Source organism: Melopsittacus undulatus, chromosome 22 (assembly GCF_012275295.1).
Source record: "Melopsittacus undulatus isolate bMelUnd1 chromosome 22, bMelUnd1.mat.Z, whole genome shotgun sequence".
NCBI classification, from domain to species: Eukaryota; Metazoa; Chordata; class Aves; order Psittaciformes; family Psittaculidae; genus Melopsittacus; species Melopsittacus undulatus.
In genome coordinates, this window is record NC_047548.1 from 375,833 (window position 1) to 401,589 (window position 25,757).

The window sequence follows — 25,757 nt, forward strand, 5'->3', positions numbered from 1 at the left end:
CAGGCTGAGAGCATTGGGGCTGCTCAGCCTGGAGAAGCTCGAGGAGAGCTTAGAGCAGCTTCAGGCTCTGCATGGGGCTCCAAGGATGTCCCGTGTTCAGCTGTACCCGTCAGTTTCTCTCGTACTCAGTACCTGTTGCAGCTCTGTGGTTGTGACTTTCGGGCTGGGAACGGTGCTGACAGCACCGATGGTTTTAGTGACTGCTCAGATGTTTACTCTGACCAAACTGACCCGAACTGACCAAAGGGTATTCCATCCATAGCACGTCATGACCGGGATGTAACTGGGAGTTACCGGATGGGCACTCTCTGCTCCGTTACAGCAGGTGGTATCGTATTCTCTCCCCTTGTTATTTCTCTTATCAGTGTTATTATTGATGGTACCAGTAGTCGGTTGTGTTATACCTTAGTGAATGGTTATGGGAGTCGGACCCGGATCTTGCTCCATCCGCTCTGCACATCATGCTGGTACTGCAGCACTTATGGGCTCAGTGCACCCATGCGGTGACTTTTATGGTGGTCCAAGACGGATCCAGATCAAGTCTCCTTTCATACAGTGTCCTGGATCCCATAACGATCCTGCTCGGGCTGTGCCATCGATCATGGCTGGGGTGGTTCCCAACCCGGTAACTGGCAATGTTGGAAGCCCCCATTCCAGAATCCCCTCCTCCATAGTCAGGTGTGCTGAGCTCCATCGTGCTCTTCCTCATCGCCAGCATCCCTACATGCATCTGGAGCCGCTGTGGTGGCTTCAATGGAGCCTTCTCACCTCCTCATTAGCCTCAATGACCTCATTAACTCCAACTTCCCACCCTCCTCTGGGATCAGAGGACACTTTCACCCTTGCCCCCTCATGCCCATCCTGCAGGACCAGTTTCCTCCCCAAGGACTAAACTGGGACATTCTGAACCCGTTTTGGGTGCAGGGTTGGGGCCAGCAGAGCTCCGTGGTGGGGAGCGGTGTTGGGAAAGGGCTCAGAGCAGTTTTGGGGTGTAAAGGGGTAATTTTGGTGTCTGAGGTGGGAGCTCCCCCATTGCCTCCCAGCAGCATCCTTCATCCCCTTGCACGGCCAGGGGCACGGTGTGGGCGTGGCCAAACAGTGGGGCGTGGCCATGCAAATTAGCGATGTGAGCGGCGTGGATACGCTGGTACAGCGATGTATGCAAATGAAAGTTCCCCAGCGCGGCTCAAGAGGCGGGGCCATGCTAATGAGGCACCACCACCTGGCTCGCAGGGGCTGCCGGGAGGCTCTGCAGCAGGGGGGTTCCCGGTGCTCATCCGGGGTCGGTGCCCGCAGGATGAGGCCAAGAGCTTGGGGCAGTGCGGGGAGAGCAGCGGGCACGGAGCCGTAGGGCGGAGCGGGGTGAGCGTGAGGTGAGTGAGTGCGGGCCCGGTTGGGGCCGGGGTGAGGGCAGGGCTTTGGCATCGCTTCTCGGCCTTTTGGCTAAGATCAAGTGTAGTATCTGTTCTTATCAGTTTAATATCTGATACGTCCTCGATGAGAGGACTTTATATTAAAGGTATTTTTGTTGTTGGGAGCCGGAGCCGGAGCTTGCTCCATCCGCTCCGCGCATCGTCCTGGTATTGCAGCGCGTCCGGGCTCGGTGCACCCTGCGGGGACCTTGTGCTGGTCAAAGACAGAGCTCTGAGCACTGTGCAAGCTGTGCCTGTGGCTGCTGCTGCTGCTGCCGTCAGGGACAGGGCGATGGCCGCTCCTGGGGTAGAGCTGATGTCCCGTCCCCAAGCCCTGCATGGTGTCCAGGGCAGGGGCTGCAGCAGCTCCCATAGGAGCCAGGCTGAGAGCATTGGGGCTGCTCAGCCTGGAGAAGAGAAGCTGCGAACAGAGCTCAGAGCAGCTTCAGGCTCTGCATGGGGCTCCAAGGATGTCCCGTGTTCAGCTGTACCCGTCAGTTTCTCTCGTACTCAGTACCTGTTGCAGCTCTGTGGTTGTGACTTTCGGGCTGGGAACGGTGCTGACAGCACCGATGGTTTTAGTGACTGCTCAGATGTTTACTCTGACCCGAACTGACCAAAGGGTATTCCATCCATAGCACGTCATGGCCGGGATGTAACTGAGAGTTACCGGATGGGCACTCTCTGCTCAGTTACAGCAGGTGGTATCGTATTCTCTCCCCTTGTTATTTCTCTTATCAGTGTTATTATTGATGGTACCAGTAGTCGGTTGTGTTATACCTTAGTTAGCGGTCGTGGGAGTCGGACCCGGAGCTTGCACTGGTACTGCAGCACTTATGGGCTCAGTGCACCCATGCGGTGATCTTTATGGTGGTCCAAGACGGATCCAGATCAAGTCTCCTTTCATACAGTGTCCTGGATCCCATAACGATCCTGCTCGGGCTGTGCCATCGCTCATGGCTGGGGTGGTTCCCTACCCGGTCACTGGCAATGTGGGAAGCCCCCATTCCAGAATCCCCTCCTCCATAGTCAGGTGTGCTGAGCTCCATCGTGCTCTTCCTCATCTCCAGCATCCCTACATGCATCTGGAGCCGCTGTGGTGGCTTCAATGGAGCCTTCTCACCTCCTCATTAGCCTCAATGACCTCATTAACCCCAACTTCCCACCCTCCTCTGGGATCAGAGGACACTTTCACCCTTGCCCCCTCATGCCCATCCTGCAGGACCAGTTTCCTCCCCAAGGACTAATCTGGGGCATTCTGAAGCCATTTGGGGTGCAGGTTTGGGGCCAGCAGAGCTCCGTGGTGGGGAGCGGTGTTGGGAAAGGGCTCAGAGCAGTTTTGGGGTGTAAAGGGGTAATTTTGGTGTCGGAGGTGGGAGCTCCCCCATTGCCCCCCCTCCCAGCAGCATCCTTCATCCCCTTGCACGGTCTCGGGCACGGTGTGGGCGTGGCCAACCCGTTGGGCGTGGTCATGCAAATTAGCGCTATGAGGGACGTGGATGCGCTGATACAGCGATGTATGCAAATGAGGATCGCCAGTGCCGCTCAGGGGGCGGGCCCATGCTAATGAGGCACCACCTGGCCCGCAGGGGCTGCCGGGAGGCTCTGCAGCAGGGGGGTTCCCGGTGCTCATCCGGGGTCGGTGCCCGCAGGATGAGGCCAAGAGCTTGGGGCAGTGCGGGGAGAGCAGCGGGCACGGAGCCGTAGGGCGGAGCGGGGTGAGCGTGAGGTGAGTGAGTGCGGGCCCGGTTGGGGCCGGGGTGAGGGCAGGGCTTTGGCATCGCTTCTCGGCCTTTTGGCTAAGATCAAGTGTAGTATCTGTTCTTATCAGTTTAATATCTGATACGTCCTCGATGAGAGGACTTTATATTAAAGGTATTTTTGTTGTTGGGAGCCGGAGCCGGAGCTTGCTCCATCCGCTCCGCGCATCGTCCTGGTATTGCAGCGCGTCCGGGCTCGGTGCACCCTGCGGGGACCTTGTGCTGGTCAAAGACAGAGCTCTGAGCACTATGCAAGCTGTGCCTGTGCTGTGGCTGCTGCTGCTGCCGTCAGGGACAGGGCGATGGCCGCTCCTGGGGTAGAGCTGATGTCCCGTCCCCAAGCCCTGCATGGTGTCCAGGGCAGGGGCTGCAGCAGCTCCCATAGGAGCCAGGCTGAGAGCACTGGGGCTGCTCAGGCTGGAGGAGAGAAGCTGCGAGGAGAGCTCAGAGCAGCCTCCAGGGTCTGAATGGGGATAAAAAGATGCTGTGCATGGACCTTCATCGGGGACTGTAGCGATGGGACAAGGGGTGATGGGTTCAAACTGGAACAGGGGAGATTTAGACTGGATTTAAGGAAGCTCTTCCCTGGGAGGGTGCTGAGGCGCTGGCACAGGGTGCCCAGAGAAGCTGTTAATGCTCTTTCGAAAGCATTGTTCAAGGCCAGGTTGGACGGAGCCTTGGGTGACATAGTTTAGTGTGAGGTGTTCCTGCCTATGGCAGGGGTTGGAACTGGATGAGTTTCAGGTCTGTCCAATGCAAACACTGCCCCGATTCCATCAGATTCTGTCTTTCGTGGTTCTCAAAGGCAAAACGAAGCCTCCGAGTAACTTCTAGGACGAGCGGTGACCGGTCCTCAGCCAATCCCGAGCTGCTGTGCTGTCCTCTGGTGGTGAATTGATATCCATTCTGTGGGTACAACGGATTGATTACAGGGAAGAGCTTCCTTAAATACAGCCCTGGACACCATGCAGGGCTTGGGGACGGGACATCAGCTCTACCCCAGGAGCGGCCATCGCCCTGTCCCTGACGGCAGCAGCAGCAGCAGCCACAGGCACAGCTTGCACAGTGCTCAGAGCTCTGTCTTTGACCAGCACAAGGTCCCCGCAGGGTGCACCGAGCCCGGACGCGCTGCAATACCAGGACGATGCGCGGAGCGGATGGAGCAAGCTCCGGCTCCGGCTCCCAACAACAAAAATACCTTTAATATAAAGTCCTCTCATCGAGGACGTATCAGATATTAAACTGATAAGAACAGATACTACACTTGATCTTAGCCAAAAGGCCGAGAAGCGATGCCAAAGCCCTGCCCTCACCCCGGCCCCAACCGGGCCCGCACTCACTCACCTCACGCTCACCCCGCTCCGCCCTACGGCTCCGTGCCCGCTGCTCTCCCCGCACTGCCACAAGCTCTTGGCCTCATCCTGCGGGCACCGACCCCGGCTGAGCACCGGGAACCCCCCTGCTGCAGAGCCTCCCGGCAGCCCCTGCGAGCCAGGTGGTGCCTCATTAGCATAGCCCCGCCCCCTGAGCGACACTGGGGATCCTCATTTGCATACATCGCTGTATCAGCGCATCCACGCCGCTCACAGCGCTAATTTGCATGACCACGCCCAACTGATTGGCCACGCCCACACCGTGCCCCTGACCGTGCAAGGGGGATGAAGGATGCTGCTGAGACCCGGGGCAATGGGGGAGCTCCCACCTCAGACACCAAAATTACCCCTTTACACCCCAAAACTGCTCTGAGCCCTTTCCCAACACCGCTCCCCACCACGGAGCTCTGCTGGCCCCAACCCTGCACCCAAAACGGGTTCAGAATGTCCCAGTTTAGTCCTTGGGGAGGAAACTGGTCCTGCAGGATGGGCATGAGGGGGCAAGGGTGAAAGTGTCCTCTGATCCCAGAGGAGGGTGGGAAGTTGGAGTTAATGAGGTCATTGAGGCTAATGAGGAGGTGAGAGGGCTCCATTGAAGCCTCCAGAGGGGCTCCAGATGCATGTAGGGATGCTGGGGATGAGGAAGAGCACGATGGAGCTCAGCACACCTGAGTCTATGGAGGAGGGATTCTGGGCTGGGGGCTTCCCACATTGTCAATGATGGAGCAGGACACGTGGCGGATGGAGGTTTATTGGTAGCCAGCGTTTCCATTGCTTACAGGTTGCGGTAAGCGCCGACGGTGACATCGAAGAGCCGCGGGTTACAGACCTGCCCCTCCTTGTCCATCAGGAAGAAGAAGGGACGTCCCTTCACCTTGAGGGGGATGGCGGCCGGCACCTCGGAGCGGTGGGAGCGGCAGCACACGTGGCGCAGGGGGACGGTGATGGTGGGACCCTGCCCCAGCCCCAGCGGTCCATGGGTGCTGATGGTGACCTCGGAGCCGCCCCGGAGCAGCGTCACCTTCCGCACGGCGCGTAACGGGAACAGGCACCCGGCTGCCATGATCAGAGAGCCTGTGGGGTGGGACAGGGCTCAGTGTAGGGCCCACTGCTCCAGGCTGGGGCTGAGCCCATCCCTGCTCCTTTGAGCTCGGTCTAAACCTGGTCCCGTTGTCCTGGATCCAGTCTGAGTCTTGTCCGGCGCCCCTGAGCCTGGGCTGAGCCCGTTCCTGCTCCTTTGAGCTCAGTCTAAACCCGGTCCCGTTGTCCTGGATCCAGTCTGAGCCTTGTCCAGCGCCCCTGGGCCTGGGCTGAGCTGGTCCCTGCTCCACCGCACCCGGTCTGAGCCCGGTCCCAGCCTCCTCAGCCCGGTCTGAGCTCAGTCCCGCTCCCCAACCCCGGTTCTGCCCTCGTGGGCCCGGTCTGAGCCTGACCCCACTGCTCTGGATCCCGTTTGAGCCCGGTCCGGCGCTCCTCAGCCTGGACTGAGCCCACTCCTGCCCCCCGACCCCGCTGCTCTGGGTCCCATTTGAGCCCGGTCCTGCCCTCTTAAACCCTCTTAAACCCGGACTGAGCCCACTCCTGACCCCCGGCCCCCGCTTTAAGCCCGGATCCCGTTCGAGCCCGGTCCTGCCCTCTTAAACCCAGCCCGAACCCGCTCCGTGCCCCTCTCCCCGCCGGTACCGAGCGTGGCGCAGGCCGCGGTGAAGCCGTAACGCCATTTGTTATCCCGGGGCCGGAAGGGATCCTCGGGTCCCGGTGCGGGGTCCGGTTCGGGTCCCGGTGCGGGGTCCGGTGCGGGGCCCGGTGGAGGCCGCAGCTCCGTGAAGGCGAAATGCGCCAGGTACCCCCAGAACAGCGCCTGCCCCGCACAGAACAGCCCTGCCAGGCGGAAGAACCGGTCCCGGTCATGCCGGAACAGAACCACGTCCTTCGGCGGAGCCGCCGCCACCTCCAGCGCTAAGGCCGCAGCGGCGGCGCCCGCACGGGCCCTGGGCGCCGCCATCTTTACTCCTCTCCACTTCCGGCTCCATCACACCTTCACTTCCGGCTCTCCGCCGCCATCGTTGTTGTGGGCAGCCCCCCCCTCTTAAAGGCGCCGCGACCCCAAAACGCGTCGCGTTGCAATGGGACCGTGAACGGTTTATTTACAAAACGAGAGGAATAAAAGGCTGGGAGGAGGGGGGAGGGGAGGGGGGAGGGGGGGTGGGGGTGGGGCGGTCACTTGAGGAACGCCACCTCCGGGATCTTCCCTTCCAGCTGCAAGAGAGAACAGGGGGATCAGAGGGGGGCTGAGGAGTGTGGGGAGGGGTCGGAGGGGGTCTGGGACTGGGGGTTCAGATGGGGTTTAGGTGGGGGAGATGGGGCTCAGACCCCCCCATGCACCTTGAGCTGGGTGAACACCTGCCCAGCACGGCCGTAGTCCCAGTCATTGTCCTGCAGGCACCTGGGAGGGGATGGAGGACACATTGGAGACCCCCCCACAGAGCAAAGTGGTCCCTGGTCAGAGCCCCCTGACCCTTCCAAACCCCATCTGACACCCCCAGCCCCCATCTGACCTTCCCTAAACCCCATTTAACCCCCCCAGCCCCATTTAACCCCCCCAGCCCCATTTAACCCCCCCAGCCCCCATCTCATCACTCCCAGCCCCCATCTGAAGCCCCCAGACCCCATCTGACCTTCCCTAAACCCCATTTAACCCCCCCAGCCCCCATCCCATCGCTCCCAGCCCCCATCTGGAGCCCCCATCTGACCTTCCCTAAACCCCATTTAACCCCCCCCAGCCCCCATCTCACCCCCCCCAGCCCCATTTAAGCCCCCCAGCCCCCACCTGCCCCCCCCCCCATGCCCCCAGGACGCACTTCTGGGACCACTCGAGGTTCATTCCCGACTGCATGGCGAAGGCTGCCAGCATCTCCTGCTGCTCGGCCGCCAGTGTGGGCACGGGGCTGGAGGAGGGGGTGGGCGCAGGCAGCAGGAACGCTTTACGCAGCTCCTCTGTTGTGGCATTGCGCACGAAGAGCTCATCATTCACAATGCACAGTCTGGGGGGTACAACGGGGATGGGAGGTTGAGGTTGGGCAATGGCGACAAAGCATCTCCCAGTGGTCAAAACCCACGTCCTAATGGCCAAAACCATCTCCGAATGGCCAAAACCCACCTCCCAGTGGCAAAAAACCCATTTCCTAATGGCCAAACTCACCTGGATATGGCAATAAAGCATCTCCCAGTGGTCAAAACCCACGTCCTAATGGCCAAAACCATCTTGTGATGGCCTAAACCATCTCCCAGTGACCAAAACCCACCTCCCAATGGCAAAAAACCCATTTCCTAATGGCCAAACTCACCTGGAGATGGCCTAAAAGCATCTCCCAGTGGCCAAAACCCACTTCCTAATGGCCAATACCATCTTGAGATGGCCTAAACCATCTCCCAATAGCCAAAACCCATCTCCCAGTGGCCAAAACCCATCTCCTGATGGGCAAAGCATGTCAAGATGGCAAAAATCATCTCCCAACAGCCTAAAACCATCTCTCAATGGCCTAAACTCATCTCCCAACAGCCCCAAACCCTCTCCCAACAGTCAAAACCACCTCAAGATGGCCTAAACCCATCTCTCAAGAGCATAAACCACCTTGAAGTGGCCAAAACCATTTCAAGTTGACTCAAACTCATCTCCCAGAGGTGGAAACCATCTAGAGATGCTCTAAACCATCTCTCAATGGCCAAACCCCATCTTCCAACAGCACAACCCACATGGAGGTGGCTGTTAACCCTTACCCGGTGTTGCCGGCGGGCACAGCAATGAACATCCGTGTGAAAGCTCGGACTGAATCCCGGGATTTCCCATCCACTGTGGAAGAGCAGGAGGAGGTGATGAGGGGAAGCCAGGGCTGAAGCTCATGGGGTAACGTGTGGGGTGGAACTCACCTTCCTTGAAGATCCCATGGACAGCGAAGCAGAGCAGCGTGTTCTGGAAGGGAGGGGATGGTGAGGAGGGGTCCGGGGGGGTGAGGACCCCATAGGGCAGCCCTAACTCACTGTCTGTGCGCAGATGTCCACCATGAAGGAGTTGATGTCGTGCTGGGTCTTGGGCAGCTCGTTCAGGAAAGCCACCACGTTGAGCCGCGTGTGCTTGAGCAGCTTGAAGCGCATGGCTGGGGGGGGATGGAGGCTGAGGCCTTCCTCCCACCCCAGTCTCCTTTCTCCTTCTCTGTTCTCCTTCCTCATCCTCTCTCCTCCTCCCTCTTTCTTCTCTCTCCTCCTCCTCCTCCCTCCTTCTCTTCCTCTCTTCTCCCTCTTCCCTCCTTCCCCCTTCTCCCTCCTTCCTCCTCCTCACCCCCCATGGAACCCACAACCCTCCTTGTGGTGCCTCCTCACAATGGGGCTGGACTTACTGGGATCCTTCAGCTTCTTCACGTTCCTGCTGTCTTTGAAGTACTCGTTCAAGCTGTTCCTGTGGGACAAGCACTTGTAGAAGCCACCCCAAGGCCAAGGGGGGGTGCTGGGAGGGAGGGCCCAGGGGACCATACCTGGGTGGGTTTTGGGGTCCAAAGGGGATGCTGAGGGAGCAGCAGGCGCCATCGTGGTAGGCATCCAGCAGCCCCTGCCTGTCACTGGAGTCATAGATGGAATAATACCTATGGATGGGGTGGGAAGTAGATGGGATGAGGGTGAGGATGAGGAGTGGGAATAGAGGAGGGGACACCCCAACCCCCAACTCACTGCTGCAGGAACCTCAGCACCAAAACCTTCAGGTCATCGGAGCCAAAGTAGCTGCCCTGGAAAGGGGGGACACAAAGATGGTGACCCCCAAGTGACAGCCCCAAGGCCAGGATGGGGACACAGACACCCCCAGGGCCGTGTGTGTGTGTGTCCCCATGTACCCACCTTGCATGGTGGAAGCGTCGTTGGTGCCTCCACGTCAAAGGCGATCGGTGGGGGCAGCTCGTGCCCGTCCTGGGGGCAGGAAACATGGGGTTGGGGGAAGAGAATCCCCTTCCTGCCCCCCCAGCCCCCTCCCAACCCCCGTGCCCCCCCCCCCCCACTCACCAGCCGCAGCAGCTTCGGGAACCTCTCTCTGACGGAGCTGCAGAGGGATCAGAGTCACTTTGGTGCCCAGGATCCCCCCCCATAGCAAACCCCAACCCCCTCCCTGCATTCCCCCATCACCCCTCCCCTTTTGCCCTGCCCTCCCCATGGGTCCATGGCACTGGGGACACCCCAAAGCTCCTCCCCATCATGGGGGGTCTGGTTCTATCCCCACCCCACCCCCCCCACCCCAGGGCTGCCCCTGCCCCTTTGGGGGGGTCTCTGAGGGTCCCCGCACCCAGCTCGGGTCTTACCTGGCTCATACTCACCTGGGTGCAGGTGCCTGGAGGAGGGAAAAGGGGGAAGAGGGAGATTCCCACCGGCCGTGGCACAACCATTGGCACGATCCAGCTGTTTACAGCTGTGGAGCTGCTGCTTTGGGATGGGGGAATGGGATTGGGGGGGGGGGGGGAGATGGAGCCCCCCTATAGAGCCAGGAAGGAGTGAAGCCAAAGTGAGGGGGGTCAGAGGAATGGGGACCCCCAGGGCAGAGCCTCTTCTCCTTAGTGCTGCTCCCTCCCGGCTCTGGTTTGGAGCCGCATCCGGAGCCGAGATCCCGAATCCGTTGCTGGGAGCCGGCGCAGGCAAACCCAGGAATGCCACGGGGGGACCTGCCCGGAGCGAGCTGCAGGCACTGGAGGAGCATCCCCAGCCCAGGCCAACCGCAGCGGAGGCGGAGGCGTTCGGCCACTGCACGGCTGTGCCTGTCTTAGGTTGTTCCTCCCGTGAGGAATCTTACCCGTCTCTGGCTAACCAGCCATCGTCGAGGGCGGAACGCGGGCATGGGGGGAGGCAGCTCCGTGGGGCAGGAGGGAATTGTGCCCCACATCGGGTCCTGCACCCCTTAAAATCCCCCCTGGAATGATGGGGGGTGGGGGGGAAGCATTGGCCAAAGCCCTGTCTGCACGGCAGGAGGGCAGGAGCACGGGCAGGGAGCGCTGGGGAGAAGAGGCTGTGTGTTCCCAAGGGAGGAGGATGAGGAGGGAAGCAGGGACATGAGGGGGAGGATGAGGAGAGAAGCAGGGGGATGAGGAGGAAGGAGGGAGCAGGGCTCCGAGCAGCTGAAACGCATCGGCCCCAGCTCTGCACCACGACCGGGGGCTCCGGGGGGAGCTCAGGATGGGAACTGGGAGCATCCAGGCACTGCTGAGTGGAACTGGGGGGGGAAGCAGCCTCTCCTGGTCCTGCCGCGGTGCCCCCCGTGGAGCAGGGGCGGCCCACGGGCCCCTGGGGCCGCCCCAGGCCTAGCACTGACCTGATGTAGGAGGACTGGTCCCGGAAGGCATCGCAAAGGGGGTTCCCATCCAGCCACAGCTCCTCCAGCTTCAGCCCCTTCACCTTGTCCAGGTCCCGCTCGGATTTCAGCTGTGGGGGGGGGGGAAAGGGTGAGGGGGGCACAGGGATGGGGGGCACATGGAAGGAGGGCCACATAAAGGGGAGGGGGCACATAAAGGAGGTGGGCACACAGAAAGGGGCACAAACAGGGGAGTGGGGGGCACACAGACAAGGGGAGGGCACTTAGGAGATGGGAACACCCAGGAAATGGGGGCACACATAAAGAGGGGGTGCACAGGAGATAGGGGGCACAATGAGGGGAGCACAGACGAGATGGGGGCACATAAAGAGAAAGGCACACAGAACATGGGGGCACACGCAAGAGAGGTGCACATGTAAAGAAAGAGAGCACACAGGACATAGTGGCACAGATAAAGGAGAAAGCACACAAAACGGGGTAGCATGTGGAAGATGGGGGGCACACAGGAGAGGGGGCACAGGAGATGGGCATGCATAAAGATGGGGGACACACAAAAGACGAGGGCACACAAGAGAAGGGGGCACACAGAAGGGGGCACACAGAAGATGGGGGCACACATAAGAGAAGCAGACATACAACATGGGGTCACACAGAAGAGGGGGGCACACAGGAGATGTGGGGCACACATAAAGATGGGGGGCACAAGGGGCATGGGGCACATAAAATGGAGAGCATATAGGAAATAGACAGAACATAAAGAGAAAAGTACACACAGAAAAGGACATAATGATGGCACATAAAGAGGGGGGCACACATAAGGGGGAGTGCCACACATAAAGTGGGGGGGGTGGGTATATATAAAGGGGGGGGCACCCACCTCATTGCGAGAGAGGTCAAGGATCTTGAGTCCAGATGCTTTCTGTGCCAGCTCGGAGAGGTCATCGAGGCGATAGAGCTTATTACTGCTCAGGTTGAGGGACTGCAGCTGCAGGGGGGAAACAGGGATGTGGGGGGGTGGGAATGGGAACGGGGGGGGGGGGGGGGAAGGGATTGGGGGTCCCCGAGGAGGGGCTCACCTCGGGGATGTTCTCCTCGATGATGCGCAGCACCACCAGCATGCAGCTGCGCTGGTTCAGCACCACATCGATGCTCTGTGCCACCAGGTCTGGGGGGACGGGAATGAGGGGATCAAGGGGGGAATTGGGGGGATAAGAATGGAAATTGGAGGTTTTATGGAAGGAAATTGGGAAATCATGGTGAGGAATTGAGGGGATCAGAGTAAATTGTGCAGCATGAGGGGGGAATTTGGGGGAGTAAAGGAGGAAATTGGAAGGTGGAGAAAATAAGGGGGTCAGAGAAGGAATCGGGGGTTTTGTGGGGGAAATTGGGGTTGAGGACAGAAATTGGGGGGATCAGGAAGGAAATTGGGGCATGAAGGGGAAAATCGTGAGGTTTGGGAGCAGAAATTGAAGGAGTTATAGGGGAAAATTGAGGGGTGGGACCCTGCTCCCCACAGCCCCAACCCCTGGTGTCCCCAAAGTGTCTCTTACCTGGGTCCCCGCGGAGGCTCTTGAGGTCCAGAGCTCGCTGAGAGCCATCGTATCTCTTGCTCATGCACAGCTGGGGCAGCACAAGGAAGAGGGTGAAGAAGAAGGACCAGGCAGGTGCTTCCCCTTCCCCTTTCTCTTTCCATTCCCCTTCCTCTTCCCCTCTCCACATCCTCACCTTCAGCTGCTCGACCTCCTCCGGCTTCAGCTCATTCTGCAGGGACTGAGGTGGTGCTGAGGCATTGATCACAATCACCACCTACAACAGCAGAGAGCTGTGAACAGGCCCGTGCTGAGGCAAGGAGCAGGCTCCGTGTCCCAGGATCATTCCCATGGGAAGCACAGCCCTGGATGAGCCTCTCACCTTGTAGTTATCCCTGTCTGTGATCTTGCGGGACACCTGCTTGAGGGCACTGGCGGTGGTGGCGTCTTCCACGTAGAACTGAGCCCGGTTGTGGTCATAGTGGAACTGGGAAAGGTTGGGATTGAGCTTCCAGATCATTCTAATCCCCCCAAAACGGGAAGAAAGGGTCCCCCCCTCACCTCTACAGGGGTGAAGGGGACACTGCAGAGGTTCTGGATGGAGCTCAGCAGCCAGGACTTGTCGTACTTCTTGCCATAGGGGATCTGGAAGAGGCAGGAATCCAGTGGCAGGCAGAGAAAGACAATGAACAACTAGGAAAGACTGGGCTAAACTGCACTAGTCCAGTTGGAAACAAGTGGGAGGGATGATCCCGATTGTTTCAGTGCTGTCCCGAAGGGAAAGGGTGCTCTCCAGTGAGTGATTCCATGCCAACCACCATGTCTGGGTTATATAACTCATCCTTATTCCAGGAATACCTGGAATTCTTTTGGGCCTCAATTGGCAACACCTCCCATAGTTGGTTGTGCCGTAATTCCCAATGGATTTAACCTGTTTTCCAGGTGTCATCCCCCTTTTCCGGGGGTTAAATCATTATTCCATGGACTTATATCCTTTATAGGTGTTTTCTGATCCCTCCAGTGATGACACCTCAATCCTTTCTCTTGGCAGCCCATTTCCAGTAGAAATCCTTCCTAATATCCCACCTAAAGCTCTGCTGGCAGAACATGAGACTGTTTTTCTTCACCCCAAACCTTCGGCAAAACCATTTGCTCCCTTGCCCTGCTGCAATAACATTCCATTCTCTGTTCCCATTCCTGTGCCATGGAAAACCAGGTGCCCCCATCCCCATCCCCACTCACCGTGATCTTGAACCAGTTCCTGCGCCCCCCTTCCCGGCTGGATCCGCTGCTCCGCTCTGGAGTGGCCAGATCCCTCCGGACCGTGATGTGGATGTTGGCCGTGCGGTTGGGCCGGGGCCCATAGGGCAAGCTGGGGATGCAGGGAACAGTTGAGCCAAGGCACCAATGGCAAACACCATTATCCCAGTTTCCTGGGGGGGGATGGGATCCCCCTGCACTCACTATCGGGCTCGGGGGCCGTCGTGCGCGTCGCTCATTGGGACATCACCATCATCATCATCGGGACGTGGGCGCCCACCGGGGCCGCCGCGGCTCCGCGCCCTCGGGGTCACCTCGCTGTACATCTTACCCCGGAACGGGCCCCGGCCCTTCTTCCTCCGGCCCGAGAACACGCGTCCGCCCACCCGGTCATCGTGCTCTGCCGGGGGCACCGGGAGCAACGCTCGGGGGGGGGGGCTCAGCCATAAGCCTTGGATCCCCCTGCAGGGCCCCATCCCCTGACCCCCATGCCCTGTCCCTGACCCACACCCCCTCTGTGAACCCCCCTTCCAGACCCATCTCCCCTCTGTGACTCCCATTATCCCCTCTCCCCATCTCCTCCCTTGGACTCCCATCACTTCCCCTGGACAGCTCCCCCCTCTCTCCAGCCCCTTTCCCCATCAGCTCCTTGATCCCCTCTCCCCATCCCCTCTCCCCATCTCCTCTCCCCAGACCCCATCCCCTGTCCCCAACCCTGAGCCCTTTACCCAGAACCCCTTTACCTGACGCCCGTCTCCCCCCTCTGACCCCATTCCCCCTCCCGTACTCCCTCCTCAGGCCCCATTCCCGTCCGGGCCCGCTCCAGGCCCACAGCCGGGGCCCAGCACCGCTCCTACCCCCTCTGCCTGCACCGAGCCCCGTTCCGGCCGCCCCCGGCCCCCCCCCCGGTTCCGGTTCCCGTTGCCCCCGGTTCCGGTTCCGGTTCGGGCCCCGGTGCTCACCGCTGAATCCGCCCTTGGCCTCCTCCGCCATCGCCGCCACCGGCAGCCGCGGCCTCCCCGCCGGGCCACGCCCCCACTTCGTCACTTCCGCCCTCCCTCCACGCATGCTCCGTCACACACACCCCCCCACCCAGCAACCATCCCGAGATCGCGGGTTCGAATCCCGCTCACGGAAGAACGAATGTCAGAATGAACCCATTAATTCCATAGGGTCCCACAGCTTTAATGGGGACTGCAGCACCCCAAAGAGGGCCCAGGGGGTTTAATGGCGTCCCAGGGGCCCTACCGGGGTCCACAGCCCCCCACACAGGGGGTCTCACAGTTTTAAGGGGGTCCAAAATGCTTAAGGGAGGGTCTTCAGCCCCTCCAGGGGCCATACCAAGGTCCACAGGAGGGTCCCACAGTTTTAAGGGGCTCTCCAGCTCCCCACGGGGGTCCCAAGTGTTTAATGGGGGTCCTCAGCCCCCCCCCAGGGTCCACAGTCCCCCTTCAGGGAGTCCCATAGCTTTAAGAGGGGCTGCAGCATTCCCGGCCCCCCCAGAGGGGTCTGCAGCCACCATGACTGGCTGGGAACAGGGTCCAGCCTCAGCATAAGCTGCAGGACCTGCAGTGGGGGGAGCTGGTGATGCCCCCACACCCTGGGGGGGACAACAAGGGGGTCCCCAGGGGCACTTGGGGGGGTCCCGACAGACCCCATCCCCGCAGCAGTGTCCATCTCCGAGCCCCACAGAGCACGGATCAAGTCCATCTGTCCCATTCGGTGGACAGGGAAAAGGAGATCCTCAGGCCAGGAAAACAATGAAGACGATGAAGAAGACAATGAGGATGAGGAAGATCTTGACCATCAACCACCGGTTGGACGTGACCGACTGGAAGTACTTGAGGATCTCCCCGTGAGCTGCCTCCACGTTCAGCTGCGCGTCCTCCACGCTGGCATCGATCCTGCCATGGGATGGGGCAGAGTGAAGGGAGGCACAGACAGAAGGGATGGATGGAGATGGAGTGGGTGGGAAACTGGGATTGGCACCTCTGGATCGTCTCCTCTTGCTCCTTTACCATATGAGCCAACTGCTGGAAGATGGACCCCAGCTCCACGATGGTGGATTCGATGTTCTGCATCGTGTCTGCTCGGCTCTGGATGTAGGAATCCTGCAGGACAATGGCAGGAGCATCATTCTCCAAGCTCATTGTGCCCCCCATGACACCAGGACCCATTGTCCCATGTCCTCACCTGCTCATCGATCAGTTGGAGCTGTTGGCTTGTCCGTGCGTCCATCTCGATGGCCACGGAGCCAGCGCGTGGGGACTCATCCTGCAGCACTGTGGAGCTGCCTATGGGGAAATGGGGGGGTCCATGGGTGTGTGTGTGGGGTGAAGACCCCCATGCCCCTTCCCACCCCCCCAAACCTCCCCATGGACTCACCCATGTTGCTGGCAGTGAGGGGCAAAGCTGACACAGGGGCACGGGAGAAGTGCTCGCGGCGGCTGCGCTGCTGCTTCAGGTTCTGGGGGGGGATATGGGGGGAGTTATGGGGGGGATATGGGGCAAAGAGGGGCTGGGGGATTCTGGAGGGCAATGGGGGAGGCACAAAGGGGGAAAGAGGGATATTGGGGAGGAGAAAGGGGGGGCTGGTGGGGAGTTGGGGAGGGAAAAGGGGAAAATAGGGCAGCTGGAGGGGACTGGAGGGTAATGGGGAAGTCAGAGAGAGAAAAGGGGAGAAGGAGGAGGTTGGGGGGGCAATGGGGGAGAAAAGAGAGAGAAAAGGGGGGAAGTGGTAAGAGGGGGGAAAGGAACTCAGGAGGGTGGGGGGAGAAATGAGGGAAATGAAGGATAAGAGGAGGTTGGAAGGAAAAGGGGGGGATGGAAAAAGAAGGGGATAGGAGGAAAACAGGGGGACCTAAGAGAAGGGGGGACCCAAGGAGAAGGGGGACCCAAGGAGAAGGGGGACCCCAAGGAGAAGGGGGACCCAAGGAGAAGGGGGACCCAAGGAGAAGGGGGACCCCAAGGAGAAGGGGGGACCCAAGGAGAAGGGGGGACCCAAGGAGAAGGGGGACCCAAGGAGAAGGGGGGACCCAAGGAGAAGGGGGACCCCAAGGAGAAGGGGGGACCCAAGGAGAAGGGGGACCCCAAGGAGAAGGGGGACCCCAAGGAGAAGGGGGACCCCAAGGAGAAGGGGGGACCCAAGGAGAAGGGGGACCCCAAGGAGAAGGGGGTCAGTTCCTCACCTCCGTCCGCACCTCCAGCACCGACTTGAAGTCATTGGACATCGAAGCCAGTTTGGACTGAGGAGGAAAGGAGCAGAATGAGTTGGGGTTGGTGGGGTTGTCCCTATGTGCCCCCCCCATGTCCCCCCCCGTGTCCCCACCTGCAGCGACACCACCACGGTGTTGGAATGGGTCTGGACGTGGCGCCCGTTCTGCCCCCCCCGCGCCCGCACCACCTCCTGCAGCTGTGCGATTTGCTTGTTCAGGCTGTTGATGTCCTGCAATGGAAGGGGTTTGGTGGGGGGGGGGGTCAGGAACATCCCATAATACACCCTCTGCCCCCCCCCTCACCCCCCCAGACCTGTTTGATGATGTAGGTGAGCTCCTCGATCTCCACGGCTTTGTCATCAAACAGCGATTTCCTCTTGGCCACTGTTGGGGGGGGATGAGGAAATGGGGGGGATCAGGGGATCATTGGGATCATTGCACCCCCACTTTGTGCCCCCCCCCCCCCAGTTTCTTCCCCCCCCCCCCACTCACAGATCGTCAGCTTCTCCAGCTTGGCAAAGGTGTTGCTCAGGTCCTTCCCGATGCGCCTGGGGGGGGGGGGGGTGTCAGAGATGGGGGGGCCCCAAATCCCTCCCCATCCCCCTCCCACCTTTATTGTGCCCCCCCCCATAACCCCCATCATTCCCATTCAATGTGAAGGCCCCATAACCCTTCCCTCTGCCTCCCCCAAACTATGGGTCCCCCCAAACCTGCACCCCCCCATTGGGGCCCCCTCAATCCCCATCCCAACCCTGTCCCCATTGGGGTCCCCCCTAAATCAGCTCCCCCCATTCCCCCCCCATTGCCCCCCCTCACTTGGCCATGAGGCTGAACTCGCTGCGCTGCCGCATGGCCCCTGGTGCTGCTCTCCCGGGCTGGGCCCCGTCCTACGGCGGAGAACGGGGGGGGGGGGGGGGGTCAGACCCCGAAACCGGATGGGGGGGGGAGGGGAGGGGAGGGGAAGGGGGGGGGAGGGGCGCTCACCTGCCGGCCCTGCAGTGATTTACAAGCGGACAGGAACTCGTGGGTCCGGTCGCGACAGGACATGACGTCCGGTGCCGGTGGGGGGAGCACGGAGGGAACCGTCGGTGGCGGCGGCGGAAGGGGGGGGGTGTGCGGGGGGGTCACGGTTTGTGTCTGGGGGGGCCCCACGTAAACGCCCGGTTCCCGCTGCCTGGAGCCGTGCCGGCGACGTGCGTTCATCGGCTGCGGAGCACGGGGGGGGTCAGCACAGGGACACCCCCCGGTTACCGGAACCCCCCCTCCGGCTACCGGAACCCCCTCCGGTTACCGGAACCCCCTCCGGTTACCGGAACCCCCTCCGGCTACCGGAACCCCCTCCGGCTACCGGAACCCCCTCCGGTTACCGGACCCCCCCCCCGGTTACCGGACTCCCCTCCGGTTACCGGAACCTCCCTCCGGTTACCCGAACCCCCTCCGGTTACCGGACTCCCCTCCGGTTACCGGAACCTCCCTCCGGTTACCGGAACCTCCCTCCGGTTACCCGAACCCCCTCCGGTTACCGGAACCCCCTCCTGTTACCGGAACCCCCCCCCGGCCTCGCCGCTCCACCAGGGGGCGGCAAAGCTCCGTAGGGGGCGTGGCCACCCCTCTAAGCCCCGCCTCCTTCCCCCTCCCCTCGCGCTCACCGGGGCTCGAGTCGGGGCCTGCCGTCGTTACCGGGATCCACCGGCCGCGCTGACGTCACTGCCACGTCTCTTCCGGCTAGGACATCATGTGACCGGTAGGTCTGCCGGAAGTTGAACTCGATAGGTTGGGATCCCGGAAGTGTTCTTCAGGGAAGCGGAAGTTGCTTCCATGGGAGTGGTTGCCTAGCAACGGGTAGTGCCTATGAAAGGGATTGGAGCACCCCCAGCAACAGGCCCCGCCCCTTAGCAACAGCATCACCCCCCCCCCTCCCCCCCCCAGCTACAGGGCTTCCCCCTCCATTCAGCAGCCCCTCTCCGTGACGTCATCAGCTGACCCCCCCCCCCACAGCTACAGGGCTTCCCCCCTCCATTCAGCAGCCCCTCTCCGTGACGTCATCAGCTGACCCCCCCCCCCCCAGCTACAGGGCTTCCCCCCTCCATTCAGCAGCCCCTCTCCGTGACGTCATCAGCTGACCCCCCCCCCCCACAGCTACAGGGCTTCCCCCCTCCATTCAGCAGCCCCTCTCCGTGACGTCATCAGCTGACCCCCCCCCCCCAGCTACAGGGCTTCCCCCTCCATTCAGCAGCCCCTCTCCGTGACGTCATCAGCTGACCCCCCCCCCCACAGCTACAGGGCTTCCCCCCTCCATTCAGCAGCCCCTCTCCGTGACGTCATCAGCTGACCCCCCCCCCACAGCTACAGGGCTTCCCCCCTCCATTCAGCAGCCCCTCTCCGTGACGTCATCAGCTGACCCCCCCCCCCCCCCCAAAGCCCCCTCCCCCCATCCCCCCCCGGAAGGATCCAGACGGTTGCAGAATGGAACGGGCTTTATTGGAATGCTGCATGGAGCCGATTGCGCCTGCGCGGCGGGGGGGGGGCTGGTCCCGGTGAGCGCTGGTCCCGCGGGGAACCGGAGGACGTGGCCCCGGAGGAGTCAATCCCGTTTCTTGTAGTCCTCGAGGTGACTCAGGATCCACGCGGAGGGCGCAAGGAGCGAGATGAAGATGGCGGTGAGCCCCACGATGGCCTCCTGCGGGCACAGCGGCATCAGCACGGCCCCAAGGTCACCCCGGTTGTGCCCCGGTTGTGCCCCGGTTCCCCCCCCCGCTCACCCCGGTCCCGAGCGGCTCCTGCGGAGGCCCCGAGATGAGGCCTCGCGGGGCTGGGCCCGGCCGGGCCGCGGAGCGGAGCAGAGAACGGGCGATGTGAGCGGCGAGCGGCATGGCGACGGAAGTGGCTGCGTGACGTCACTTCCGGAGCAGGATACGGGCCTTGCGTCACATTAGTGCGTAACATCCCTTTTGGCCCCGCCCCCTTTTTGCAAACCACTCCCCCCTCACACCTACACCCAATCACAGCCCGGCTCCTCTTCCTAAGCCACGCCCCCAGTGCAGAAACCACGCCCCCAAATGAACCCCCCGCCAATCACAAGCCGCCTCCTGCGCGCAGGCCCCACCCCCCCGTGGTCCCCCACCCCGTTCGCCGTGCCCATATTGAAGGTTTTTAATCAGTTTATTCCTTACATACAAACAAAACGCAGAAAACCAACAAAAAACCGGGAGGGGGGAGGGGCCTCGACTCCTGCGAGGGCCCCAAAACACCCAAAATAGGTAAAATCCCCTTTCCACCCCCAACCCCCCCCCGGAAAGGGGCCCCCACGGGGGTTTCGGGGCTGCCCCATCACCCATTGGGTGCAGCGGGTCCATGGGGTGGGTTCCTCGGAGGTGACGCGTTGGGTTTGGGGTGAAAGTGTGAGGTTTTGGGTGCGGCTCAGTGGCAGCAGCCGCCGCAGGGCCCCGTGGCCAGCCCGGGGTGGGGGTGGCTCTCCCCGTACTTGGTGCAGCGGCTGAGGATCTCATAGGAGGAATCGTCCCCGCAGCAACCGGAGGCGCTGGGAGAGGCGGCGTCAACCTCGAACCTGGGAGGGGTGGGAAGAAGGGGTGGGGTCAACCTGGCCAGCACCCCCTTTCCCGAGGCCCCGCCCCTTGAGACACTGACCCCGCCCCCTTCACCCTGACCCTGCCCCCTCTGTCACCCCAACATCTGGTGTAGGGAGGGGAATGGGGGGTGGAGGGTTTGAACACGTGGAAAAGGGATGAAAACCCCTAAAAATATATGGGAAAGGGATTAAAATAGCCCCGGGGGGGGGAACAACTAGAAAATGGGGTTAAAATCAGAGAGAAAAGGGGGTAAGAGTAAAAACACACCTGAAAAATGGGTTAAAACACGCTAAAAATGCCCAGAAATGGGATTATAATCAGTGAGAATTCCTGGGAAAAGGGTGTAAAAAATGGGGGTGGGGAGGGAAACACCTGGAAAACAGGGTAAAAAGAAATCCTGGAAAATGGGATTTAAACCCCAAAACACACAGAGAGTAGTTCAAACACTTAAAATACACCTGGAAAATGGGTAACAAATACAACTCTGGAAAATGGGCTAAAACTACATGGAAAATGAGATAAAACCACCCAGAAAAGGGGCAATTTTCTCTGGAAAACACCGAGAAAAAGGGTTTAAAAATATTGAGCAAGGAGTTAAGATCCCTGGAAAAGTGACAAACCCTCCCCCCCCACCCCAAAAATGGGTCTGAAAACCCCCTGGGAGCAAAAATCCCTTTGGAAAATGGGGTAAAAATCCCTTGGAAAAGGGGCTCAAATCCCACTGGGAGCTGGCGCTGAGGGGGGGATCCCGAGCACCCACCTCTCTGGGCTGCCCCTGTCCCGCCTGCCCGCTTCGCCCGGCCCCGGCACGTTGTGAGCGCACTGCAAGCAGACAGTGGTGCGAGAACAACGTGTTACAGTCAGACCCACAACACCCCCAGCAGCCCCCTCCACCTCCAAGATTCCCCAGGGCTGGAAAATGGGGTGAAATCCTGGGAATTAGGGTGTTTGGGGAGCACTTACTGCAGCGCCTCACGGAAGAACTGGTACGCGCCGTGGTTGTGCTTGAAGACTGTCAGCATCACCTTCTTCATCTGGGTGCTGGGGGGTGGAAATAGGGGTTCAGGGTGGGGTGTTCACCCCCAAAACCACCTGTTTTGCCCCCAAAACAAGCCCCATTGTCACCTGTTGGCCACCAGCTGGAGGATCTGGAGGAGGAATTTGCCCAAACCTCGCCGCCGGACACGGCTCTCGAGCTGCACCTCGTAACTGTGGGGACAAGAACACCCCAGGTGGGTAGGGAGGGAAGTGAGAACAGGTTTGGAGGGGGGTACCCCAATTTTGGGGGTCCGCCATGCTTTTCAGGGAGTCCATCCCATTTCTCAGGGGGGCTCACTCCATTTTTGGGGTAGAGCACCCAACTTCAGTGGGGCTCATCCCAATTTTGGGGCTATCAGTCCATTTCAGGGGGTTCAGCCCATTTAGGGGGGGTTCTCCTGTGTTTGACGGGTTCATGCTATTCTGGGGGTGGCTCACTCTAGTTTTGGAGGGTTCATCCTGCTTTTGGGGGCTTTTTACACTGTTTAGGGAGGTTGCATCCCAGTTTTGGGGGTGAGTCACCTGGTTTGGGAAGTTTCACCCCATTCAGGGGATGGCCCACTGTTTTTGAGGAGTTCAATCCATTTTTGGGGGGCTCACCCCATTTAGGTGGCTTTCATTCTCCTTTTAGAGGGAGGTCCTTCTGGTTCTGGGGAGCTTTCATCACTTTTGGGGGGGATCCAGCCCATTCTGGTAGGGTTCATCCCATCTTTTGTGGGTTTCGATGCCCATTTTCAGGGGGTTTCACCCCTTGTGTGTGTTTCATCCCATTCTGCTGTGGTTCATCCCACTTTTGAGGAGGTTGCACTCCAGTTTTGGGGTAGTTTGCCCCAATTTTGGAGGCTTCATCTCATTCTAGGGGTGGTTAACTCTACTTTCAGCATAGTCTACTCTGGTTTTGGGGGGGTCATCCCATTCCAGGGGTGGCTCACCCCAATTCTGGGGTCTCACCCCAGTTTTCAGGGGGGTTCACCCCATTTTGGGGCTCACCAGTAAAGGACCTCGTCGCCACACTCGACATCGAAGCGGAAGTGGGAGAAGGCAACGGGGCCGGCCCCGGCTTCACGGGCAATGAGGTACCAGGCACGCTCATCCCGCAGCTCCTCTCGCTTCTCCCGCTCCTTCCAGCCCCACTCACTCTGCTCGTACCTGGATTAGGAGGAAAAAGCAGAATCTGGGTCAAAGACAACCACGAGGGGCAGAAAAAACCCAAATCCCAACTGTTTTAGGGGAAAAAAAGCCAAATCCCGGCAATTTTGTGGCCCTGGAACCTCCCAAGTAAGTTTTGGGGAGCAAAAGCTAGACCCCAACAGTTTTAAAACATAAAATCCCTCATTTTTGGGGTGCTGAACCCAAACTCCAACAATTTGAGGCCCTAATATCCCCCAATTTGGAGTTGTTAAACCCAAACCCCAGTGATTTTGAAGCCCTAAAAGACCCCAAATGTGGGGGATAAAACTTGAACCTTGAAGTCCTGGGGCTCTAGAACACCCTAAACCACTTATTAGGAAGCAAAACCTGAACGCAAATTAAATTGGGGCCCCAATTTTGGGGTGTTAAACCCAAACCCTGACAATTCTGGGTCTGTAGACCTGAACCCCAACAATTTTGAGCAGAAATAAACCAACCCCACAGATTTAGGGCAAAAACAAGCTCCAAACCCACCCCCTTTACAGCTATGATTTGGGAGCAGAAACCCCCAAAATCCCATTAGCTCCCCTGGGATTTGGAGGCACAAACCCCCTCTTTCCCTTGGGATGTGACTCACAGTGTCTGCATGTTGGCCTTGGTCAGCTCAAAGGCCCATTCCAGGGTGGCAGGCTCCAGCCCAGAGACACGTTTGCATTCAATGGCGACGTTCAAGCTATGGAAGATGCCAGGTGGAAACTGGTGTTGGCACCGGTAACACCCCAGGAACAGCCTGGGAATGTCAGGGGCATCAACACTCACCCGTTCCGGTCGTACTTCTTGAACACTGGGAAAGCTTCAAGGGGATCTTGGAGCTGGAAGGGAACCAAAGAGCACCCAAAGAGAACCCAAACCCGGGGGGGATGACATTGGGATGTGCACCAATGTGTGGGGGTCTCACCCCATTTCCAGCCCCGGGACACTCACTTTGTTGGCAGCTTCCACCTTGGCGCACACAGCAGCCATGGCTGCTCGCTCCTCCAGGCGCTTCTGCTTCTTCTCCTTGGCTTTGCTGGATTTCCTCTGGGAAAAACAGGGAATTTCACTCAATTTGGGGCTATTTTAACAAAAAAACCCCTCTTCTCCACCCCCCAACCCCCAAATCCATCTGGGAATTCATAGTAATTAAAGCCCAGACACAGAAAACCCAAGCGAGTTGCAGAGTCTGCCCTAAAATCCATGGGAAAAAAAGTGATTTTGGGTTAAAACACAGCATTTTCATCAGTGTACTGGGGGGGTTGTTGAACCATCCATTTAGCACTAATGTAACTAAATGAGCAGGGTTTTGCCTCAAAATCTTGTGTGGTTTAATGCTCAAGGAAATAGCATCTGCATAAAGTTCATCTTTTTAAGTGTTTCTCTTCAGCTTAAGGAGTTTATTCCCCAAAATGAGCCAAAGATGGAGATTTTACCCCAAAATGAAGGGGGAAAGCCCCATATCCTGTGGGATCCCTCCAAACTGGGTGCACCCCCCACATCTATGGGGCACTGCAGCAGGTTTGGGGATTCCTGAGCTCTGCCTCTGGCATAACCAAGATCAACAGGCCCAAAAGTGAGGGTTTCACAGGGAAAAGAGGGGATGGGGGGGGGCACACAGGGTAAGTGTCCCCCCATACACCCCTGTAGGGGCTCCAAAGGGAAATGAGAGCATGTGCAATGCCAAATCCCTTAGAAGGGTCCCACATTGGAGCCATTGAAGGGTCCCAGAAATACTCAACGTGACCCCAAAAGCCCCCAGATATGCCCAAAACCCCTCAAAAAGCCCCAATCTCCACACAGGAGCCTCCAAACCCTTTGAAAGGCCCCAAATTCCCTCAGAGAGGCCACACAAGAGCCCCAAACGCCCTCAGATGCTCCCTAATCATCACAAATAGTCTCCAGTTCCCAAGCACGGTCCCAAGCCTCCAAACCCCTCCGAGGGTCCCAAATCCCCTCATGGAAGCCCCAAATCCCCTCATGGAAGCCCCAAATCTCCTCATGGAAGCCCCAAATCCCCTCATGGAAGCCCCAAATCCCCTCATGGAAGCCCAAATCCCCATGCAAGCCCCTAAACCCCCCTCAGGAGCTCCCGAGCCCCTCAGGCATCCGCAGGCTCCTCACAAAGCCCCATATCCCCTCCGGTGCCCCCAGACCCCCCATAGGACCCCAAGCCCCTCCCGGCAGGACGGAGGCCTCCGCTCACCCCCATGGCTGCGGAGCGCGGCTCCTCTCGCGGCGGGGGCGCGGACGGCACTGAGGGGACGCGCGCGGGAGCGCGCCTTATATATATGGGGGGGGGGGGGGGGGGGGGGCCGGCGATGGAAGAGCGCCGTTACGCGCATGCGCGTTGTGTGGGAGCGAGAGGGGAGGGGCCGGGTGGGCGGGGCGTGGGGCTGCGCGTGCGCAGTCGGGGTCAGGGGGAGGGAGGGGGGAGCCGGCGCGTGAAGGCACCTTTGGGCGCGAAGGCAGCTCGGCGCTGATTGGCTGAGAGGGGAGAGGGGGCGGGGCCTGGGGAGCTGAGGGGAGAGCCGCCATGATGGGGACGCGGAGACAGGTCTGCCCCATACACCTGCCCCATAGAACAGGCCTTGACACATGAACCTGCCCCATAAACCTGCCCCATAGAGAGGGCCTTGACACATGAACCTGCCCCATAAACCTGCCCCATAGATTGGGCCTTGACACATGAACCTGCCCCATAAACCTGCCCCATAGAGAGGGCCATGATACATGAGCCTGCCCCATAAACCTGCCCCATAGAGAGGGCCTTGACACATGAACCTGCCCCATACACCTGCCCCATAGAACAGGCCTTGACACATGAACCTGCCCCATAAACCTGCCCCATAGAACAGGCCTTGACACATGAACCTGCCCCATACACCTGCCCCATAGATCAGGCCTTGACACATGAACCTGCCCCATAAACCTGCCCCATAGATTGGGCCATGACACATGAACCTGCCCCATAAACCTGCCCCATAGATCAGGCCTTGACACATGAACCTGCCCCATAAACCTGCCCCATAGATTGGGCCATGACACATGAGCCTGCCCCATACACCTG

At 59.8% G+C, this 25,757-nt stretch overlaps 4 protein-coding genes and 3 non-coding genes across 7 annotated transcripts; 2 read left to right on the plus strand and 5 right to left on the minus strand.

Annotated features, from left to right (window-relative positions):
* The first annotated feature begins 1,423 nt into the window (after positions 1 to 1,423).
* Positions 1,424 to 1,614, plus strand: LOC117437522 (U2 spliceosomal RNA). Its single transcript, XR_004550461.1, has one exon. It is a non-coding gene; the product is annotated as a U2 spliceosomal RNA (small nuclear RNA).
* Positions 1,615 to 3,191: 1,577 nt separating this feature from the next.
* Positions 3,192 to 3,382, plus strand: LOC115946520 (U2 spliceosomal RNA). The gene has a single exon (XR_004080575.1). It is a non-coding gene; the product is annotated as a U2 spliceosomal RNA (small nuclear RNA).
* Positions 3,383 to 4,275: 893 nt separating this feature from the next.
* On the minus strand, positions 4,276 to 4,466 carry LOC115946519 (U2 spliceosomal RNA). Its single transcript, XR_004080574.1, has one exon. It is a non-coding gene; the product is annotated as a U2 spliceosomal RNA (small nuclear RNA).
* Positions 4,467 to 5,278: 812 nt separating this feature from the next.
* On the minus strand, positions 5,279 to 6,655 carry TMEM223 (transmembrane protein 223). The gene is made up of 2 exons (XM_034071810.1): positions 6,229 to 6,655; positions 5,279 to 5,619 (listed from the first exon to the last, which is right to left on the minus strand). The coding sequence occupies exons 1-2, from the start codon at positions 6,548 to 6,550 to the stop codon at positions 5,321 to 5,323; spliced, it is 621 nt and encodes a 206-aa protein (XP_033927701.1). The 5' UTR covers positions 6,551 to 6,655; the 3' UTR covers positions 5,279 to 5,320.
* An 84-nt stretch (positions 6,656 to 6,739) lies between these two features.
* Positions 6,740 to 14,713, minus strand: NXF1 (nuclear RNA export factor 1). The gene is made up of 21 exons (XM_034071825.1): positions 14,643 to 14,713; positions 13,885 to 14,080; positions 13,663 to 13,792; positions 12,982 to 13,065; positions 12,803 to 12,907; positions 12,617 to 12,697; positions 12,442 to 12,511; positions 11,968 to 12,056; positions 11,769 to 11,876; positions 10,892 to 11,001; positions 9,598 to 9,634; positions 9,436 to 9,504; positions 9,271 to 9,326; positions 9,078 to 9,185; positions 8,943 to 9,001; positions 8,587 to 8,702; positions 8,476 to 8,518; positions 8,326 to 8,398; positions 7,407 to 7,589; positions 6,931 to 6,991; positions 6,740 to 6,804 (listed from the first exon to the last, which is right to left on the minus strand). Exons 1-21 carry the CDS (start codon positions 14,671 to 14,673, stop codon positions 6,766 to 6,768), a joined length of 1,848 nt encoding a protein of 615 aa, XP_033927716.1. The 5' UTR covers positions 14,674 to 14,713; the 3' UTR covers positions 6,740 to 6,765.
* A 127-nt stretch (positions 14,714 to 14,840) lies between these two features.
* STX5 (syntaxin 5) lies at positions 14,841 to 18,614 on the minus strand. Its single transcript, XM_034071791.1, has 11 exons — positions 18,545 to 18,614; positions 17,880 to 18,101; positions 17,712 to 17,782; positions 17,388 to 17,443; positions 17,209 to 17,279; positions 17,009 to 17,125; positions 16,869 to 16,925; positions 16,066 to 16,147; positions 15,874 to 15,974; positions 15,670 to 15,791; positions 14,841 to 15,584 (listed from the first exon to the last, which is right to left on the minus strand). Exons 2-11 carry the CDS (start codon positions 18,096 to 18,098, stop codon positions 15,425 to 15,427), a joined length of 1,056 nt encoding a protein of 351 aa, XP_033927682.1. The 5' UTR covers positions 18,099 to 18,101; positions 18,545 to 18,614; the 3' UTR covers positions 14,841 to 15,424.
* Positions 18,615 to 20,192: 1,578 nt separating this feature from the next.
* Positions 20,193 to 24,943, minus strand: NAA40 (N-alpha-acetyltransferase 40, NatD catalytic subunit). The gene is made up of 8 exons (XM_034071899.1): positions 24,894 to 24,943; positions 23,639 to 23,734; positions 23,474 to 23,526; positions 23,292 to 23,387; positions 22,514 to 22,672; positions 21,611 to 21,694; positions 21,449 to 21,526; positions 20,193 to 20,463 (listed from the first exon to the last, which is right to left on the minus strand). The coding sequence occupies exons 1-8, from the start codon at positions 24,897 to 24,899 to the stop codon at positions 20,316 to 20,318; spliced, it is 720 nt and encodes a 239-aa protein (XP_033927790.1). The 5' UTR covers positions 24,900 to 24,943; the 3' UTR covers positions 20,193 to 20,315.
* Between the last annotated feature and the right edge of the window lie 814 nt (positions 24,944 to 25,757).

Excerpts from the sequence above, each read along its gene's own strand:
- TMEM223 (XM_034071810.1), bottom strand. The coding sequence starts at position 6,550 with ATGGCGGCGCCCAGGGCCCGTGCGGGCGCCGCCGCTGCGGCCTTAGCG. Across the intron at positions 5,620-6,228 it reads CGCGGCCTGCGCCACGCTCG|GCTCTCTGATCATGGCAGCC; the intron begins GTACCGGCGGGG and ends CCCACCCCACAG.
- NXF1 (XM_034071825.1), bottom strand. The coding sequence starts at position 14,673 with ATGGCGGAGGAGGCCAAGGGCGGATTCAGCG. Across the intron at positions 12,908-12,981 it reads TCCCCTTCACCCCTGTAGAG|TTCCACTATGACCACAACCG; the intron begins GTGAGGGGGGGA and ends AACCTTTCCCAG. Across the intron at positions 6,805-6,930 it reads AGGTGTTCACCCAGCTCAAG|CTGGAAGGGAAGATCCCGGA; the intron begins GTGCATGGGGGG and ends TCTCTCTTGCAG.
- STX5 (XM_034071791.1), bottom strand. The coding sequence starts at position 18,098 with ATGAACGCACGTCGCCGGCACGGCTCCAGGCAGCGGGAACCGGGCGTT. Across the intron at positions 17,783-17,879 it reads AATCACTGCAGGGCCGGCAG|GACGGGGCCCAGCCCGGGAG; the intron begins GTGAGCGCCCCT and ends TCTCCGCCGTAG. Across the intron at positions 15,975-16,065 it reads CCTCACTGCCAGCAACATGG|GCAGCTCCACAGTGCTGCAG; the intron begins GTGAGTCCATGG and ends ATTTCCCCATAG.
- NAA40 (XM_034071899.1), bottom strand. Across the intron at positions 22,673-23,291 it reads AAGGCCAACATGCAGACACT|GTACGAGCAGAGTGAGTGGG; the intron begins GTGAGTCACATC and ends CTCCTAATCCAG. Across the intron at positions 21,695-22,513 it reads GGCGACGAGGTCCTTTACTG|TTACGAGGTGCAGCTCGAGA; the intron begins GTGAGCCCCAAA and ends TTGTCCCCACAG.